At 49.7% G+C, this 16,599-nt stretch overlaps 1 protein-coding gene across 1 annotated transcript; it reads left to right on the top strand.

Annotated features, from left to right (window-relative positions):
* Positions 1-2,435: 2,435 nt before the first annotated feature.
* LOC131268752 (hornerin) lies at positions 2,436-16,343 on the top strand. Its single transcript, XM_058271030.1, has 6 exons — positions 2,436-2,519; positions 5,565-5,744; positions 5,811-5,981; positions 7,958-8,306; positions 12,078-12,278; positions 15,685-16,343. Exons 1-6 carry the CDS (start codon positions 2,436-2,438, stop codon positions 16,341-16,343), a joined length of 1,644 nt encoding a protein of 547 aa, XP_058127013.1.
* Positions 16,344-16,599: the final 256 nt, after the last annotated feature.

Raw genomic sequence — 16,599 nt, 5'->3', positions numbered from 1 at the left:
AGAAATATAGAAAGGAGCCCAGGAGCAGCAAAGGAACTTTGCGAAAAGAAAATATTATCTCTGAACCGTCACGTCTTCGCAGCCGAACCGAACCGAATGGAGTGTATGTACAAAGGCTGATGGAGATGGTCCTCCGTAGGTTCCAATTCTTTGCGCTTGGGAAAATCACGGATTTTCAGTCAGGCAGCTTTAAAAAACACACTTCCTGGCCCGTGCGCTGTGCGTTGACCGTAAATAATAGCGCTGATGTACCTTTAGCTCACCTTCCTTTCACACCCGCGTTACCCCCCTGTCTTTTTACTGAGCCACAAACCTGCACCAGTAACCTGCAATTTTTCAAGGTCTCTTCCGCAGTTTTTGCACGTTGCACTCGGGGGCGCTCGTTTCATTTTCATGGCGGAGGTTATTTTGGTGCTATTTGCATAGCTCCCTTCATCCCACACCGTACGCGGGCGGTACCGGTAAAGGTGGGTTCGGTACAGCCCAGTGCTGGGAGTTTCCGAACGACCCGCGCCACGATCTCCGGGAAATTGGATGGCGACGCGGGCCGATGGATGCCGCTTTGCTCCATCCAATTTTATCGCTCCATGAAAATGCATTTTATCATCATTTTCTCTCCTGCTACTCGGGCAAAGTGGAGGAGTTTCTTTCCCTCCCGTTTTCCTCCCCCACCCCCTTCGGCAATGGCTCAATGGCTGGCATGTTAGACACCGGTTAGAGGAGATGGAAAAATCGAGAATATGAATAAATAATCACCCGATCTGCGAACCTTTCCCGGGCAGGAAGATTCTAGCTCAGCAATGCCAACCAGTTACTGTTGCAGCGGAAACTACTGGGTACTGGGAGGAGAATGTGTGGTGGATAGATGTTAGTGCTGGTTGGTTTCATTGCATGTCAGTTGTACTCCCTTCAGGGTCTGCAAACAGGGGCAACTTGATACATTTATACAGACCGAAAAACCGACCTCCACGAACCCAGCCCGTATGCAGGACTTGGAAGTCTCGTGGTGGGTGTCAGAGAGTGTGCCCCAAAAGCCCGAAATGTAAACCACACATTCGATTTCTCGTCGATTTGTCGTAATTAGTTCATTATTAATGTTCGCTATTGGTAATCCAGAGCGATTACAAGTTGCACTCCAATAAGTTCAAAGAGTCAGGGAGCAAGCAAACAGGGTTAAGCCACGGAGATTCTTTGATCCTTGCATCGCTATTCAACGGAAAGGATCAACTTGTCACGCGCGGAACAGTGAAGACTAAGTACCCTCGAAGACGTTTGAAATGCAGCGGCAAGTGTTGACACGGTACGAAGTACTCTAAACTACATTTGTGGCTACACTTGTCGGCGTTTGAAGATCCTCACTGATGAGGTTCCACTGTGTGGACAAACTAGCTCCGTTCAGAAAAAGCGTATAGCTCACAGGATGTATGTCATCCAGTCTCTTGGAGATAACGTTCATCCTCTTCTCCAAAGTCGAACCGCTTTTCAGTCCCTATCGCTCTTTAAAACAACTCCTGGCGGAAGTTTGCATCCGGTTCGCAGCTCGTAAACCGCTGCTCCATCTTCAAAATCTTCGCGTAACTTTCAACGACTTTTCGATTGATTGGCCTGCCGGTCTCCCCGGCGAAGGCAAGCTGACCGCACGCTTCATAAACAATCGAGATGATTTGATGTGCGGGATAGTCTGCGGTTGCAGCACTGGTACCTTCGCCCGGACATCCCGTGACGATCGACTCGAGCATTTATTTTTATCGCCCACCACCCAACGTTTGGCACAGTCAGCTCGACTAATAACGCGGCGAAACGCAGGCAGATGGTAGGAAGTAGCAGCGAAACTGCAACAGGAAAATATAGGCAAAACACAAACATAAAAAACCGAAGAAGGAAAATATCAATAGCATAAAACAAAACAAAAAAGACACAAAAACCGGAGACGAAAGTCGACCTTCGGCGCGCGCGGCCTGGTAGTAATAAAATAATATCCAATAAGAGTCGTCTTCGGCGACGTCTACGTGGTCTTCTCACAAGCAGGCGAGAGAGGGAGGGGGTAAGGGGGTGGGGGGTGATTACAGTCCGAGAGTTGATTTCACTTTTCGCACCATGGAGACTTGTTTTCGGGGCGATGTTTTACTGGAGCATAAATACATAATGACATTATCAAAATCGACTACGCTTTTCGGCTCGGTCGCGAATGTCAAGAATGGTGGTGAAGCATATAAAAACCAACAAAAAAGGAAAAAAAGCAAGAAAACTTCCATCCATCGTACTTCCAAAGTGGCACAGCGACTGGGAACTAGCGGGAAAGAGAGGAAACGATAGCGAGGGTGAAATGGGCGCGGAAGAAAGAATGAAACTCTCGTGCCCCGTTTGTGGGCCGAAAAATCGAAGCCCGAAAAAACAACAGGAATACCCGCAGAAGGAAAAACAGCCAGCAATAAATGTCCTGTCCGGTCGGTAATTGCCTCTCGGGTTCGATTCGTCCTCCAGGCCTTGGTGGCGCGCAGGCGGAGGTGTGGGTGGAGGTACAAATTTATTGGACAATATTAGCTGTTTGGACCAATAAAAATACAATATTGGCTCCGTTTTTCGCTCGTGCCTGCCTTTGGTTTTGGAGCTCCTTTTGAACAGGGACACGGGGAAAGGACACCGTTTCATCCTCACAACACTCACACACACAAGTTGCAACCGTGGACGCTGTGGACCGTGGTTGCAGTTGTGTTGTAGCATAAAGCGCCAATCGACATTTTTCCGTCAGCAGAAAGAAGCCAAATGAATATCCGTCTGCCGCACAAAGGATACTTCTTGTTGGGCCGTCAGACACACACACACACACACACATTCACGCCGAGCATTGCATCCCGGAGCAATAGTTAACACACAAAAAAATCAATCACTTGCATACCGATTGCTTCAGGATATTTCCCACACCTGCTCAAACGGGCCCGGCGTGCGGATCTTATCGCTCACCAACCGAAAAACCGTACCGAGCATTGGTACGGGATCTGCATAAGATGCAAACGGTAAAGCAATTTTCGTCACGTACGCTTCCGTAATCGATTTCTGGTTTCGAGCACTTACGGGCACCGGGCTCGGTAGCATATGCCAAATGCCAATGCACCCGGAAGTGATCGGGGGCCGGGAGAAAAAAAAATGGTCCCAAATGACGATCGGTAAGTGGCCGCCGCCCCCCAAAGGCAAGGCGGGGAAACTGAAGCAGCATTCTTGCACGAACCGTACCTCATCCTCTAGCGACCTGTTTGTACTGGGCTTCCCATAGAAGAAATAGAAAGGAATTTTGAGCCATTCGAAAAAATATCCTTTTCCGTACTCAGGAGGAAAAAAGCGATTTCCAAATGGTGAACGTGCAATGACAGTTGCATACATTTAGGCGCGTTTTGAATGTTTATATGCTGCTACTTAAAATAATTTTTGTACTATTCGTCCTGGTGATTGGCAGCGTCTATATGTATTGATTAAGTTTAAAAAGGTATGTTGTAACCTGTTGCAGCCTTCCTACTGGATTTTGATGATTATAATTGTCGTTCAATTATTCCTATACCCTGAGGCTTTTCTACATAACCAGACAGACAACAAACTGTTCAACCTACACACACTTGATTCGTTTCCATCCTCATGCTCTCATCCCCATCGCAGACGGTTCAATGAACAGCAAATTAGTATAAATCACGTCCAGCTTGCGTTGCAACGCATCGCCGTGTGGGCGACCTCATGGCACGATAGCTGGTGGTGTGTTTGTCTTCCGGGCAGCCTTGGGCGCAATCGGTTACCGAGGCGCAGCTTGCCTGGCATTTGTAACGAACCATTAGGTAGCGGCAGCATGCCCAACGGTTACTTGAGTTTCGTGCTGTCCCTAATTGAATTGTGATATCTGAAACTGGTTGCTATTTGCCGTTCCCAGGTAAATCAACAGAAAAGACAGACAATAATAAGTACGATAGAAACAGAAAAAATATATAATCAAAACAGAACCAACGCCACCGGGCATAATGAAGGCCTCGAGCGGACCAGGCTGCCCAGAACGGAAACGCTTTTTAATGATGTTTAGTCGACCACGTCGTCCTGGTCGTGCGGCTGTGTGGACGGCGTCCCCAAAGTGCGCTCATGAATCAAAATTAAAATACCTTCAAAGCCGAAACTGTGAGGTAGCAACAGGTCCCGCTCCGGTATTACCGAAAAAATAACCTACCCAGGGTAATTTGTCAACTAGTTACCGGAGCTCAACAGGTAGCAGCCATTTTAGGGAAATAGTCCTTCAGAGCATTCAATTAATTCCTCCGATGGAAGGCGACGGTTTAGGGGAAGGGGTGTAGATGGTAATGTAATGATAGTTACTGCAGTTCAAAAATTATAAACCCAACCGTGTGGTGGCAGCGTACCGAGGAATTTAATTACATCTCGAGAGCCATCGAAAGTTGCTCCTTTTGGGGTGGCGCATTTGATTTTGCCGGCGAAACATCTGGGAAGCTGGTGGCCGAGAGAGTGGGAAACCATCCGGAGGTTTACCGCTAGTACTCAAAGGCTCAACTGCAAGTTTACCAACTGTACCCATCTACCCGGCGGCTACCCAGCGCAGCCATCGTTCAACGATGTCCTCTGTTTCGAGTGTAGCCACTTTCCTTTCCCGGTGCATATTTCTCCCACATTTTCTAGGCAATCCCGCAACCGATACTTGAGGGCTCGGTGACCTGGATTCTGCACCGCCGAGCCCGCGCGTGGTTTCCCAGCAAGCGCGGCAATCGAAATAATTAAATTTCAATTTAACTTTGAGAACTCGGCACTTGGGGGGCATCCGGGCCACCTTTTGCGGTGCAAACAAAAGGGCATCCGACCCGACAAGCTGACAAACTTTGATTGTGCTGTCAAACGTGTGTAAAGACCGGCTACCAATCACCATACACCGTGGAAAGCGTCGAACAACCGATACGCCACGCGGTGTATGGGTGTGTGCGTTTGTGGGAAGTACAAACAATGTACAATGTCGCCAACTTCTCAGGTTGCTGCTTACGGTGAAAGATCATTAACGCGTTGTCTCTACGGAAAAAGCCACCGGTTATCATACAGTGGCAATTTGCTTGAAACCATCTCGGAAAACTTGGACGCCTGCCATCTCGGTGACGCGAGCGACAATCACTTGCTTCGTGCGATGATGAGCGTGGAACTGATTGAGCTGCTGATAACACGACTGTGGGAAGCATTGCAGCTGTGGCAAGGGGTCACTAGGGTTCGAGGGATCTATGTCGAGGGATCTATGTCGAGGGAAACTTTTTCCCTTCATTATGCTGGCAATTGAAAGCTACTTGTCAGATGATTTTCTACAGTGGGCAAGGAGTTTTGGCCTTCGTGTGAGCACACTAGCCTTAAAACCTGGAAAACAAATCTATTATGAATGTCATTCCGGGAACGGTGTAGAGAGAAAGATACATACCAACCGTCGAATTTGATCGTTTCCAGCGAGGCGGACCAAGCGTTGTTCCTGCTGGGCGCAATCAGAGAAAGAACAACAGTGGAAGGATTAATAAACGGAATGTGTGTTTTGCTCGCTTCAGGTTACCGTGCTGTTCGTCACCGTGCTGCTGCCCCTCGCGGCCTACGCCAAACCGTCCACATCGCTCGATCCGACGGATCTGGCCGACGTGGATCTACTCTCGGAGGACGTCTCCCGCATCAAGCGCTCCGGACTCGGTTCCGGCAGTGGCTCGTTCGATCTGCTATCCGGGCTGAAAAAGGTACGAGTGTAGCGGCCACCGCCGAGTTGACCGTCATTTGTTATCGTTTTGTTTTCCCTTTTGCAGACAATCCTGTCCGGGATTGGGTCGGCGTCCGCGTCGCTCGTTGCCGGCAGCAGCAGCTCATCGCTTTCGTCCGGCTCCGGCCACGGCAGCAGCGGAGGCAGCGGCGGTTCCAGCTACGGACACTCGGCGTCGTCGTCATCGTCGTCGGGCCATTCGTACGAGAAGCCACATGTAAGTGCGAGCCGCATACACGGTCAACTGTCACCAGCAGCATTCGGGCAGCGGGCAGGAAGCCCAGCCGGACTGCCACGCACAGTAAATAATGTGTCCACGACCGTTTTCCACCTGAGCGAGGCACACAATTTCAATTATTATTACAAACACCCGCCAGCGGTCTGTTAGCACACAAACACACACACACACACACATACACTCGATTGTTTGCATGCGGGTGGAAAAACGTCGGTGTGGCCGGCAGGTATCGATGTTTTTCGCAACATGTTCCGTTCGGCTCGCTGGAGCGCAATGTTCGCTCGTGTTGGATGGCAAGGGTTGGGTTTGCTTAACCGGGACTCGCGAGCGTTTGTTTGCGCTGTGGTTGTTTTAAATAAATTACGATTATCATTATCAACATTGTGGAGCGCGCTCCGCCGCTCCGGCCGGGCCGTCCGGGAGAGGAGTCGCTTAAAAATTGACCACCTAATAGCACGCGTGCATGGGTTTTCCGTGTGGCGATCTGCCAGAAAACCGATAAATACATTTCGCCCGGGACACCGTTGACCACGAGGCGTTTCCAAGCCACCACCGGATTGCTGCTTGTTGCGCGCGGAGTGAAATTTATGATCAATAAAAATCCCAATTCCCAGCCCCTCCCCAATTCTCCCCACCCCCCCAAACGGCAACGCGTGTGTAAAGGGGCTTTGGTGGAGATCGTTTATTTCCGTGTTCGAACGGGAGCTACACGGGAGAGATGTTTCGTGGTCGTCAATAAAGCACATCCTTTAAAGCTCCACCGCCCACCGATTCAGTGTTTGCGCTGCCGGTAGGATAATGGTGGTGGCGCGTTTTCCTTCACACAAGAATTGTACCACGATGGGCAAAAATAGCAACACCATTGATTCTTTTGATTAAGCCCACCGGGTCCGATCCGGTTCGTTCAATCATTGACGGCGATTTATTCATTCATCTGACGTGATCGACAGTAGAGTCATTTACGCTTTGTCGCCGGATGGGCGCTTTCCACATCCACAGTTTCCCGTGGCTTTCCCGAATCCATGTCTAATTGAACCATCCCAATGTTTTTTGATGTTTCGATCCCCTTGAGTCGGCAACGTCTCGCTGCCTTTCATCCATTGCTTGGATACCGATACGCATTCGGCGCGTCATAAAGCGCTACGGCGTGGAAGCGAGAAACAAAACAAAAGAATTATAATTTTCCTTTCCATCATCGGTGCCCGAACCACCCCCGTCCGCAGCGAGTGTTTCTAGTTTGCCAATAATCCAGCGGTTCCCCCTTGCCTGTCGTCGTATAGCGCAACTTTTCCCGTCGTTCGGATGGCTAATACGAATAAATACATCATTTTCACGGCGAGATGCCGCCCCCGGCACGGAGGAGGGGGGGGGGGGGATGGGGGAAGGCAGGAAGGAATGGAAGGACGACTTTTGCATACCAAACCGAAAATTGCTTCGCGGAAACCGCGGGCCCCAGACTGGCAGAGCTTCTTGGAAATCATTCAATTGGAGGTGATTTCCATTCCCGGGAGTTTGGAAAATTGTTCCTATTTTTTTTTTTTGACGTGTCTTGTTTTTCCGTCGGTTCCTAATTTGCTTCACTTTTATCGCGCACCGTTCGCCAGCCAGTTGTGTGTCCGGCAGGATTTTACTTTCATTTGTATTTTGTTTTTGTTTTTGGTTCTTCGGCGTTGCCTTCGAAGAAAACATGGGCAGGTGCGCATTGTAATTTAGCGAGTTTTTCCTTTTTCGGAAGCTTCTACCTAGCGTTTGGTATGCACGGCAACGGTGCTGCGTGGTTTTTTGGGTGAGAGGGGGCGTGTTTCTACCGTCTGCTTTAAATTTGAACGTGGGAGCTGTGCGTGGGCTGATCGGTTAATGCCGCGTGCGCCGAAAGGTATGCAATGTGGCCGAGCACACAAAAAAATCCTGTTGCTAATCAGATTCGCGTTTTTTTCTCTTCCGTTCCGTTCCAGGAGGACACACACTTCGACGGCTGGTCGCTGAAGAAATCGATCCTGAACACGCTATTCCAGGCGGTCAAAGCCATCACCGGCGGCGTGACGGCCATCAAGGGCCAGCTGATCAAGGGTTCCGGCTATCTGGTGAGCGGCGCCGGCAAGCTGATCGCGTCCGGCGGCGACGCCGTGACGGGCGTCGGCAAGAAGATTGCCCTGTCGGCGCACCTCATCCCGCCGAAGCAGGCCTCGCACCCGTTCGCCAAGCTGAGCGGCCTACTGTCGTCCTCCTCGTCCGGTCTCTCCTCCGGCTCGTCCTCGTCCTCGTCCTCGTCCGGCCATCACCACGGCGACGCGTCCGGCGAAAGTAAGTCCCGCTCGGAATCGCTTTCGCTTTCACAATCGATTACCCGTCGTCGACTGAGGGCTCGTTCCAGCTTCAATTGTTTACCAAACACCTTCACCCTTTCCGTTCCCCCCTCACAGGGCCCTTAGTTCTATTTCTGGGACCGCCGTAGTTCTCCAGCCTGCGTTTTCCTTCCGAAGAGTGGGGAGGGGCACGGTCAATCCACCCGTAGCTTCTCTTCTTTCGAGTCAATACCCAGGTGGCTTAAGTTATCCTTGAGACCGTTCATCCATCCGTTCGAAAGCCATCCTTGGTCCGCCTGGTTTGTGTTGATTCTGCGAATCACTCCAACCGGAACCGTTCGCTGTTCAATCACAGCCGTGATCGAGAGCTTCAAGGCAGCTCGAGAAAGAAAGATTTTACATTCCACCCGTCTGACCCACACGTGGATGAATCGCGAGCCTCATCTTGCTTTTTTTTGCCAGCACACAGAGATGTGAGTTTAACCTCACTTACTTGCGCCATTGGTTTCCTGGGCTTGATTAATGAATTTATTGTTTTACTGCTGCGTCTCGGTAAGAAGTGCCTCGACGAAGGATTTATTCCGTCCTCCGCCTCCGGAACTCGGTCGACTGTCGACGAGCGTTTTGACAATCCACCCTCACTTGCTCCACCCAGGATTGGCATCGTGCTGGAATAGCCCAAAGCTAAAGCGTGTGAAATCACATTAATGTCAAACAGCAGCATCTAGGCGTTCGTTTTTGTTGCCTTTTTACTTATTCCCATCCTCGTATGTTCTCGTTCGACATGTGAGGAAATTATTTCAATTTCCGTGCGCGAGAACTTCTCGACGGATGAAATTTATGATGCGAACAGAGAACAGCGTGGGTTTTTTTTTAACTGCGCCGTTACTCCGGCCGGCCTCTCGATAAACGACTCCGTGCGTCGAGGATGAAGGGCCCACGGTCAGGCCCATGGGAAAGAGTGCGTGCAGACTCTCGCATACAAAGCCCACGGGCTGCTTAATGGTGGAAAACACGAAAAACGCAATCCCTTTGAGCGCAAAATGCTGCCTGCGGAATCAATCGGGATGCGTGTGTCAGGGAAGTGTATGTGCGAGCTCGCTTCAATGAGTAACGTTGACGAGAGTGGTAGTTCGATTCGTTCCAAGCGTCGGCAGTGATCTGCCAAACTTGTGCCTATATAACAGCAAAACAAAGCCGTTACCATGCCATTTTTGTGACCGCCCACTCTTCCCCATCCTCCCTTGGAGGCTTGTTATGGTTTTCGGCAAATAAGCAACTATTGTTGCGCCAGGAAATGGTGAGCGCTCGAGACAAATTAGAAAACCACCGTACCGAATCATTCCGGGAAGCGTGTTAATGAGTCGTAACGCGTTCGCCATTCTTCATAAACAAGGGCGTGTGTGTGTGTGTGTGTGCCGGTTATGTATGGTGTACACAGACTGTCCTTTACCCCAGCCATTTTCCGCCCGAGCAGATCGAGCGGTTTGCGGAGCAGTTTTCCAAATCTAGCCCCCGGGCGGAAATGAAAACAAAGACTGCCACAAGGCCTCGGGCTAATAGAGCGAGTTCCGGGCGTGAAGACGATCCACCGTCGCTGTTGGAGCGTAAGGCGATTGTTTCCGAGGACCAAATAGGACACCATCAAATGTCTTTCAAACTAAATCTCCAACAAATTTTTCAGCTATTCTCAAAAGTGCAAGTGAATAGAAATCGGTCTTTCGTGGAAAGTTCTACCACGAATACACACCCTGCCACCCTGCTTGAGGCTTCAGTAAACTAGCATCAAAGCATCGTAATCTTCTAACTTTTAATGAGTTCACATCAATCGCCAGAAGCAAACTGCAATGAAATGTGAAACTAAACAGTGAAGTCTTTTTTCGAAGAACATCAACTGTACAGATCATTTCCTCGAGGAGAATTTGTATGCTGGTATTTGAAAACGCACAAATAATTATTAATCAGCCATTCGTGGTGATTAGTTTTCGACAGTGCATTTCAATTCAATCACTTTATTCAATCATTTATGAAAACGCTCTCTCAAATAATCAGTTTGTAGCGAATGGTGTCAATGTTATTATTTACGGAATATTTACGGAACATTGAATTCACAACAAACATACAAATGACTACCGTCAAGTACGTTTCTAAAAAAATCAATACATTAAATCGAAAATTAAGCCTTTAAGATAAATTAGGTGGTGTGTTTCCTTTATTGGAATTTCGCCATCCGAGGATGGTCGGAAGCGGAAAAGCGCAATAATAAAAGAAACCTCAAGCAAATTTTCCTCAAACTCGTTTCCCTGTCCCACCTGCGCCGGGCCAGCAAAAGTCATAAAGCAAAGTGAAAAAGAACCCGAACCCGGAAGCAGTTTCCCACCGGAAACGAGATAATTCGATCCTTCGCATTCAGAACCAAAAACCCCGGGAGGGAAAAAGGGATGGAGAGTGAGAGGGGGGGGAGGTGTGCTAGTAGAAAAATATCTTGCGTGTGACGCCCGGAAGCTGAAGCTTGCGAAATGATGTTCATTCATGATGGCGAACCATTTGGCCGAGCGCTAAGCGCAAACAAGAGGAAAAATACACACAAAAAAGGGACCCGAAGCGAACCCAACGAAAGCAGGAAAAGGATACCGACCGGTACTACACTACTAGCCGGCAAAACGCCGGGAATGTTTCGACTTATGTTTGTTTTCCTGACTTCTGTTTGCCGTTGCTTTTACCGTTCCTCGAGCTGTGATTTGTTATCCTCCGCACGAGAATGGGACGCGAGTGTGTGGAAAACTCCCCGACAAGGATGTGCAATATCTTCACCGACAGGGAAGGACGGGGGGCGCCGAGAGGCTTCAGACTTTTAAGGGAGGGAACGATGGAGGAGTTTCTTAGTTTTGTTTCGTTTTTCCCTGCGTTCTTGCTTGCAATTTGTTGCTCACACAAATTTCCACGCCGATTCAAACGCCGAAAGAAAAACGAGCAATATCGTCTAGGAAAAGTGTACGTGTATGTGTGTCTTTTCTTCTTCTGTTAATCTGATAGGAATGCCACGTAGAAGGGACAAAAAAATAGGACCATGTAAAGGATTTCGAAACACGAGTTTTGGGTAACGGAAAAGCGGGCTTCGTTTGAAAAGAAATTTCGATTAGTTTTTGGCACCGCACGTAAATCGTCCCGCTTTCGGGGGTGTCCGAAAACTCATCGATGACGATCGTTTCCGCTGGTCTCCTCTCCCCCCCCCCCCCCCCCTCCAACCTGTCCATTCCTTCCTTTCGGTTTGACATTGTGTTTCCTTTTTCTTTTCTTCCTTCCACTCAATTTGTTTCTTTTCGGCAAAAGGACTCTCGTGGGTAATAATTTAGATCGTTGGACGGCGAGAGTCGTGAAGGGTTGAAGGCAGGGGCTGCCTGAGGGGCTATCGCCTGGTGGCTTGAGCCTCAGCCGATAAGGAAGAAAGGTTGATTGGTTTTCAGGCGAGAAAAGCGCCGGGAAAATTCGCACCGATTGATGGAAGGAGCGGGATTTTTCGTTTTTCAGAGATGATGAGTCCGAAACCGAGGATACGAAATTGATAGTATGGTGGTTGTGACAAAAGATGGAATAGTTTTGGATCGCTTCCACTTACTGCTCCCTTTCCCCTCGTTACGTTTTGCACCACCCCACGCTCCCCAGCACAGAGACGGGATGCGATGTGAAGGATACCGTCTTCCCATTTTCCGATCGCTTTGTGGTTTCAAAACTCTAATTTTATGTGTATGTGTGTTTGAACCCCCAGGCTTCACTAGCTACGAAGGGCCGACCAGCTACGGCCACGACTCGTCGCACAGCGCCCTGAGCGGCCCGTCCGGCCCCTCCTACATTCCGCCCGCGAAAGGTTCCTCCCACAAGGCGCCCTCGGTGAACTCGTACGGAGCGGACCTGGACAGCCACCAGCACGGCTACGTTTCCTCCGGCAAGTACGGCCACTTGTCCGACGGTAAGTACTCTTGAGTGGCGCCATTTAAAACAAAAAGGCGATAAATTAACGGCGGAAGGGGAAAAATAAAGGCAAAACAATATCCTGCCACCAGCCGCCATATTTGGTTTAATTAAATACGAACCATTAGCAGCGAGTAATGCTGTTACATTGACCGACCCCTTTCACCGACCTCCCAACATATGGTAACAACTACCCACACTTGCATACCAGACCAGTATGAGTACGATGGATATCGCAATGAGTTCGATGATGCTGACGAAATTTACAAAAAAACAGACTCTTTGAAAAGCGACAATTGGATTCAATGAGTTGAATCGCTCCCATTCCTACCCTCACTCCCACATGCCATATTTAGGTCAGAAAAGAACGTCCTTCTCCCGACCACACCACCCCGTTGAGGTGGGAAAATCAAATTATTCTCGTATTGGTGCCAATAGTCCGGGGGGGTTGTATAATATCATTCAGTTTCCTCGTCCCCTTTTTGCACCCACTTGGGTTTCCAAGAGAACAACACATACACACATTGGGGGCTTGAGCTTTTATCACACTCCGACGTGTTTAAATGCATTCCGGACGGGGCAATAAATAAGACAATTGCATGCCCCTCCCCCCTTTTCTACTTGCGGCACCCGCAATCTCTTCACGGATTGACATGCCGTTTCAAACCGATTGCATCTCTTCGGTTTTTTTTGTTTTTAATTTTAAAAACGAACGTCATTTTCCAGTCTTCCCCGTCTGTCAGTCGCAGATAAATTCCTGACGTTGAGATTCATGCAACGGAAGGATTTACTGCAGTTTCGAAACAAACGGAAGTGTTTTATTTGTCTGCGAAAGATTGAGTTATTTCGATATAACAATAAGCATTTGATTTTCTATTACACGCAATGCGGGAAATGCATATTTTGTCAAATCAGGATAAAATCAGGATATTAGAAGATTTAAACTCGCTGAGCGTATCTTATACCAAATGTGTTCACTTTGGTAGTTTTCACCCAATTTCAGCTTGTGGAATATAATTTTTGAATTTTGAATTGCCTTTCAAAACTGGGCTTGATAAAACTATGCACCCAGGAAAAATGAAGAAGGGAAAAGAGCGTTGTACTTCTAATGTTTCACCCTGAAACTATCAGGATGTATTTTCCAAACCACGTATCCTAGGACAATTGACCAGCTTGATTCTGGTAAAATTTTCCGTTTGTCGGAACGGAAAGAACAGGATAATAAGCTGTAATTGCACGGCATTGCAGCATCGGTGAAAGAAAAGGACTCTCAATTACGGTTTGGGATTTAAATAACACGTGTTCAGGTTTGCACAATAATCCTCGGACAGAAAGGAGTCGTATATGCAGTCACAGCACGCACGGCGTGGTGCAATGAAATGAAATTCCTTCCGATACGAACAACGTGGCACAATCTAGGCGTTAATATACCGAAAGCCACAGAATAGGGTTTTCCGCAGCACACGCTTTTCCCGGACTGCCACGAATGTGTGTCCACCACCGCTGTGGGCACAGTGTCATCGTGCTCGTGTGTGTGTGTGTGAGTGTATGTTGGCAAGGGGAAAGCACTCGCATGGATCATTCCGGTCGGGGCGAAACAATTTCAATTCAATAAAAGTCAATATTGGTCACATTATGGGGCGCGGTTTTGGGGTCCATCATATTGACCCGCATGACCGTTTGTGAGTGTGTGTGTGTGTGTCTCCCGCTCCGATGGATACAGAAGGCTGCGGAAAGCCATTGGCGATGCTTTGCGGGATGTAAATGTACACCCGCGAGCCGAGTGCAGTCTCATTCAGGTTCCCCTTGTGTCGGTAATCAGTTTTCAACTGAACTTTGATCGACCGTCGCTTGATGGCGGGGGGGAAAATGCTCGGGAACGAAAACGAAGAGAGGTGGTGTTAAGGTAAAGTCTCGGTGGCAGGCCCGGTGGGTAAACGAGTCAACCAGTCGGTGCCCTGCTGCGTATCAGCATCCCTGCTGTGTCGCTGGTGTTGTGTTGTTGAGCCACATCCGAGCCACTAATAACCACCGCGTGAAGTTTCGCTCATTTTCCGGGCGGTTTTCTGCGGCACCCTCTTCCTCTGGGCATGCCAAACATTAATTTAACCTATTGAACAGCGATGCACGGGTGGCGTGCAGTTGACCGCGTCTGTTATTAGATTCGCATCACCAGCGAAGCTTAAAGTGGACACAATTAGATTGAAAAGCAACATTTACATGCTTGGTAGACCTACCGGCGCTCATCACCGATAGAACCGCCAGTTTATTAGATTCGCTATTCCCTTTAGACCAGGCCGAAGCTTACTGTATTTGGTTGTCCATGCAGCTGTAATGAGTTTGGTTTGCTCGCACCGCACAAAGGCTGTGTGTTGTAAAATGCTTATATAAAATGTGCGCACACTGAGGCGATTTGTAAAGCCAAACAAATGGGCGTCTGAAAAACTTTGCAACCGGAGACGCCAACCGCCGCGCAAAGTTCCCAACAGAGCAGAATTGTTGTGAAAAACAAACGCAACAAATCCTTAGAACATTTTCTTTTCCTCATGGCGTCTCTTTTGGCGACGAGAGGGGGACGGGAGGGGGCAGTGACGAAAAATCCATCCGTGTAACACGTAACCCTAAACGAGTGTCAGGTTGCGCCGTCCGTCGGTGACACGTGCGCCCACAGGTTCGGGTTATTTCTTCGGCCCAAGCAAAGGTCAGGAATCCTGAGGACTGCTTCTCCGGTGAGGATAAAAGAGAAAGTAATGCACGCCACTCCAGGGACGCCACACAAGCGAGTAGCGGTTGTGAACATCAGAAACTGGGCGTACTGGTAGGCGCACTGTGTCACCCTTTGCACGTTACGCCGACGGATGGAATGGATGGGTTTTTTCCATGGGGATGGGGGCAAAGTTCTGCGGGTGAACTATTTTCGGGCGCTCGGACGCTGGGAAAACTCGGTAGCCAATGCGGTGAAGTCGCAGCAGTAGCAGCAGCGGAGGATATAAACAATCAAAGGCGATGGAAACAACTTTCGAGCGGAAAAGTTTACTGCCAGCAAAAGCAAGTACCGCGTATCGTAAAAGGCGATACGTTATGAGACTAATGCCGGTAGCACGTGGAACACACACATACACCCCGGGCATGTGCACTATCATAGGGTATGGCCGCCACAGGGTCGAGAAGGAAAAGGGGCAGAAGGATCTAGGTTTGTTGTTTGTCGTCTGACCACTACGATACGTCAACGTGAGAACTCTTAGCGATCAAAAGGTTTGGTTTCGAAAAAAACGAAGCAAATCAACAGGTGGTCCGGAAAATGAAACTGGATCCGTTGGCTGACACTCAGAGTTTTTGTGAACCCTACCCCCTCCCCCCAACTCCTTTCTTCTTCCGTGTGGTTTGACTGTTCCGTTTTCTAGCTCCCGGCCACTACCCGACCGGCTACTCGGCGAAGGGCCACGGGAACGTGGTGGAGGCGTCGGACGTACTGCGGCAGATCCTGAACCAGAAGATCCCGCACCAGACGCACCCGAAGAAGGTGATCGCCCAGTACGAGATCCCGTCCGACTCGAACCCGCCGCCCTTCAAGCCGATGAAGCACGGGTACCTGCCACCGTCATTGTACGGCGTCCCCGTCGGACCGATCGACTCCGTGACGCACTCGCACTCGATCACGACCTCGTTCGGCGCTGCCCACGAGGAGCCGTCGCTGCCGAGCTCGTACGACATCTACCGCTCGATGTCGGTCAAGCACGGTGGCTCGCGGCCCCACGACGACTCGCTGCCGAGTCCGCGCTCGAGGGCTCCGGGCTCGGTCTCGTACGAACTGCTCCCTCCCAAGGCGGGGGGCTCCTCGCACGAGATCGTGCACGAGCAGCAGCTGCACGATCTCACCCGGCATCTGGGCAACGGGATCGAGGTGCAGAAGTCACTGGCCTATGAGATTGCTGATCCGTCCGCGACGAGACTTCACCAGAAGCGACGCTCGGATGACCCGCAGCCACAGACGAACTCCACGACGACCACGACCACCAACGACAGGGACAGCCGATCACTGGCGAACAGCACGACGACGTAGACGGGATGATGCTCCATGGCCTGTACAGTGTGTGTGTGTGTGCCAACCTGACGAAACCAACAAACCACCGACCCTTTCTAAACGGACTCGGACGACCATTTGCGGCATTTTGCGTACTGCATTACGTGTAGTTTACTGCGTCTAGCAATATCTCCAACCTCAAAAAAGACCTAGCAGACAGAACGAACTCGAGAGAGGTATAGTGTGTATTCGCGTGCCAGCTAGCGCATGCCTTCCACAGGCAGGCGTTTGAGCG

Source organism: Anopheles coustani, chromosome X (genome assembly GCF_943734705.1).
Source record: "Anopheles coustani chromosome X, idAnoCousDA_361_x.2, whole genome shotgun sequence".
NCBI classification, from domain to species: Eukaryota; Metazoa; Arthropoda; class Insecta; order Diptera; family Culicidae; genus Anopheles; species Anopheles coustani.
This window is presented reverse-complemented; position numbering and strand designations above follow the sequence as displayed.

Coding starts and splice junctions, on each gene's coding strand:
- LOC131268752 (XM_058271030.1), top strand. CDS start 2,436: ATGTCCTGTCCGGTCGGTAATTGCCTCTCGGGTTCGATTCGTCCTCCA. Junction 8,307..12,077: donor CGGCGACGCGTCCGGCGAAA/GTAAGTCCCGCT, acceptor TTGAACCCCCAG/GCTTCACTAGCTACGAAGGG. Junction 12,279..15,684: donor GTACGGCCACTTGTCCGACG/GTAAGTACTCTT, acceptor TCCGTTTTCTAG/CTCCCGGCCACTACCCGACC.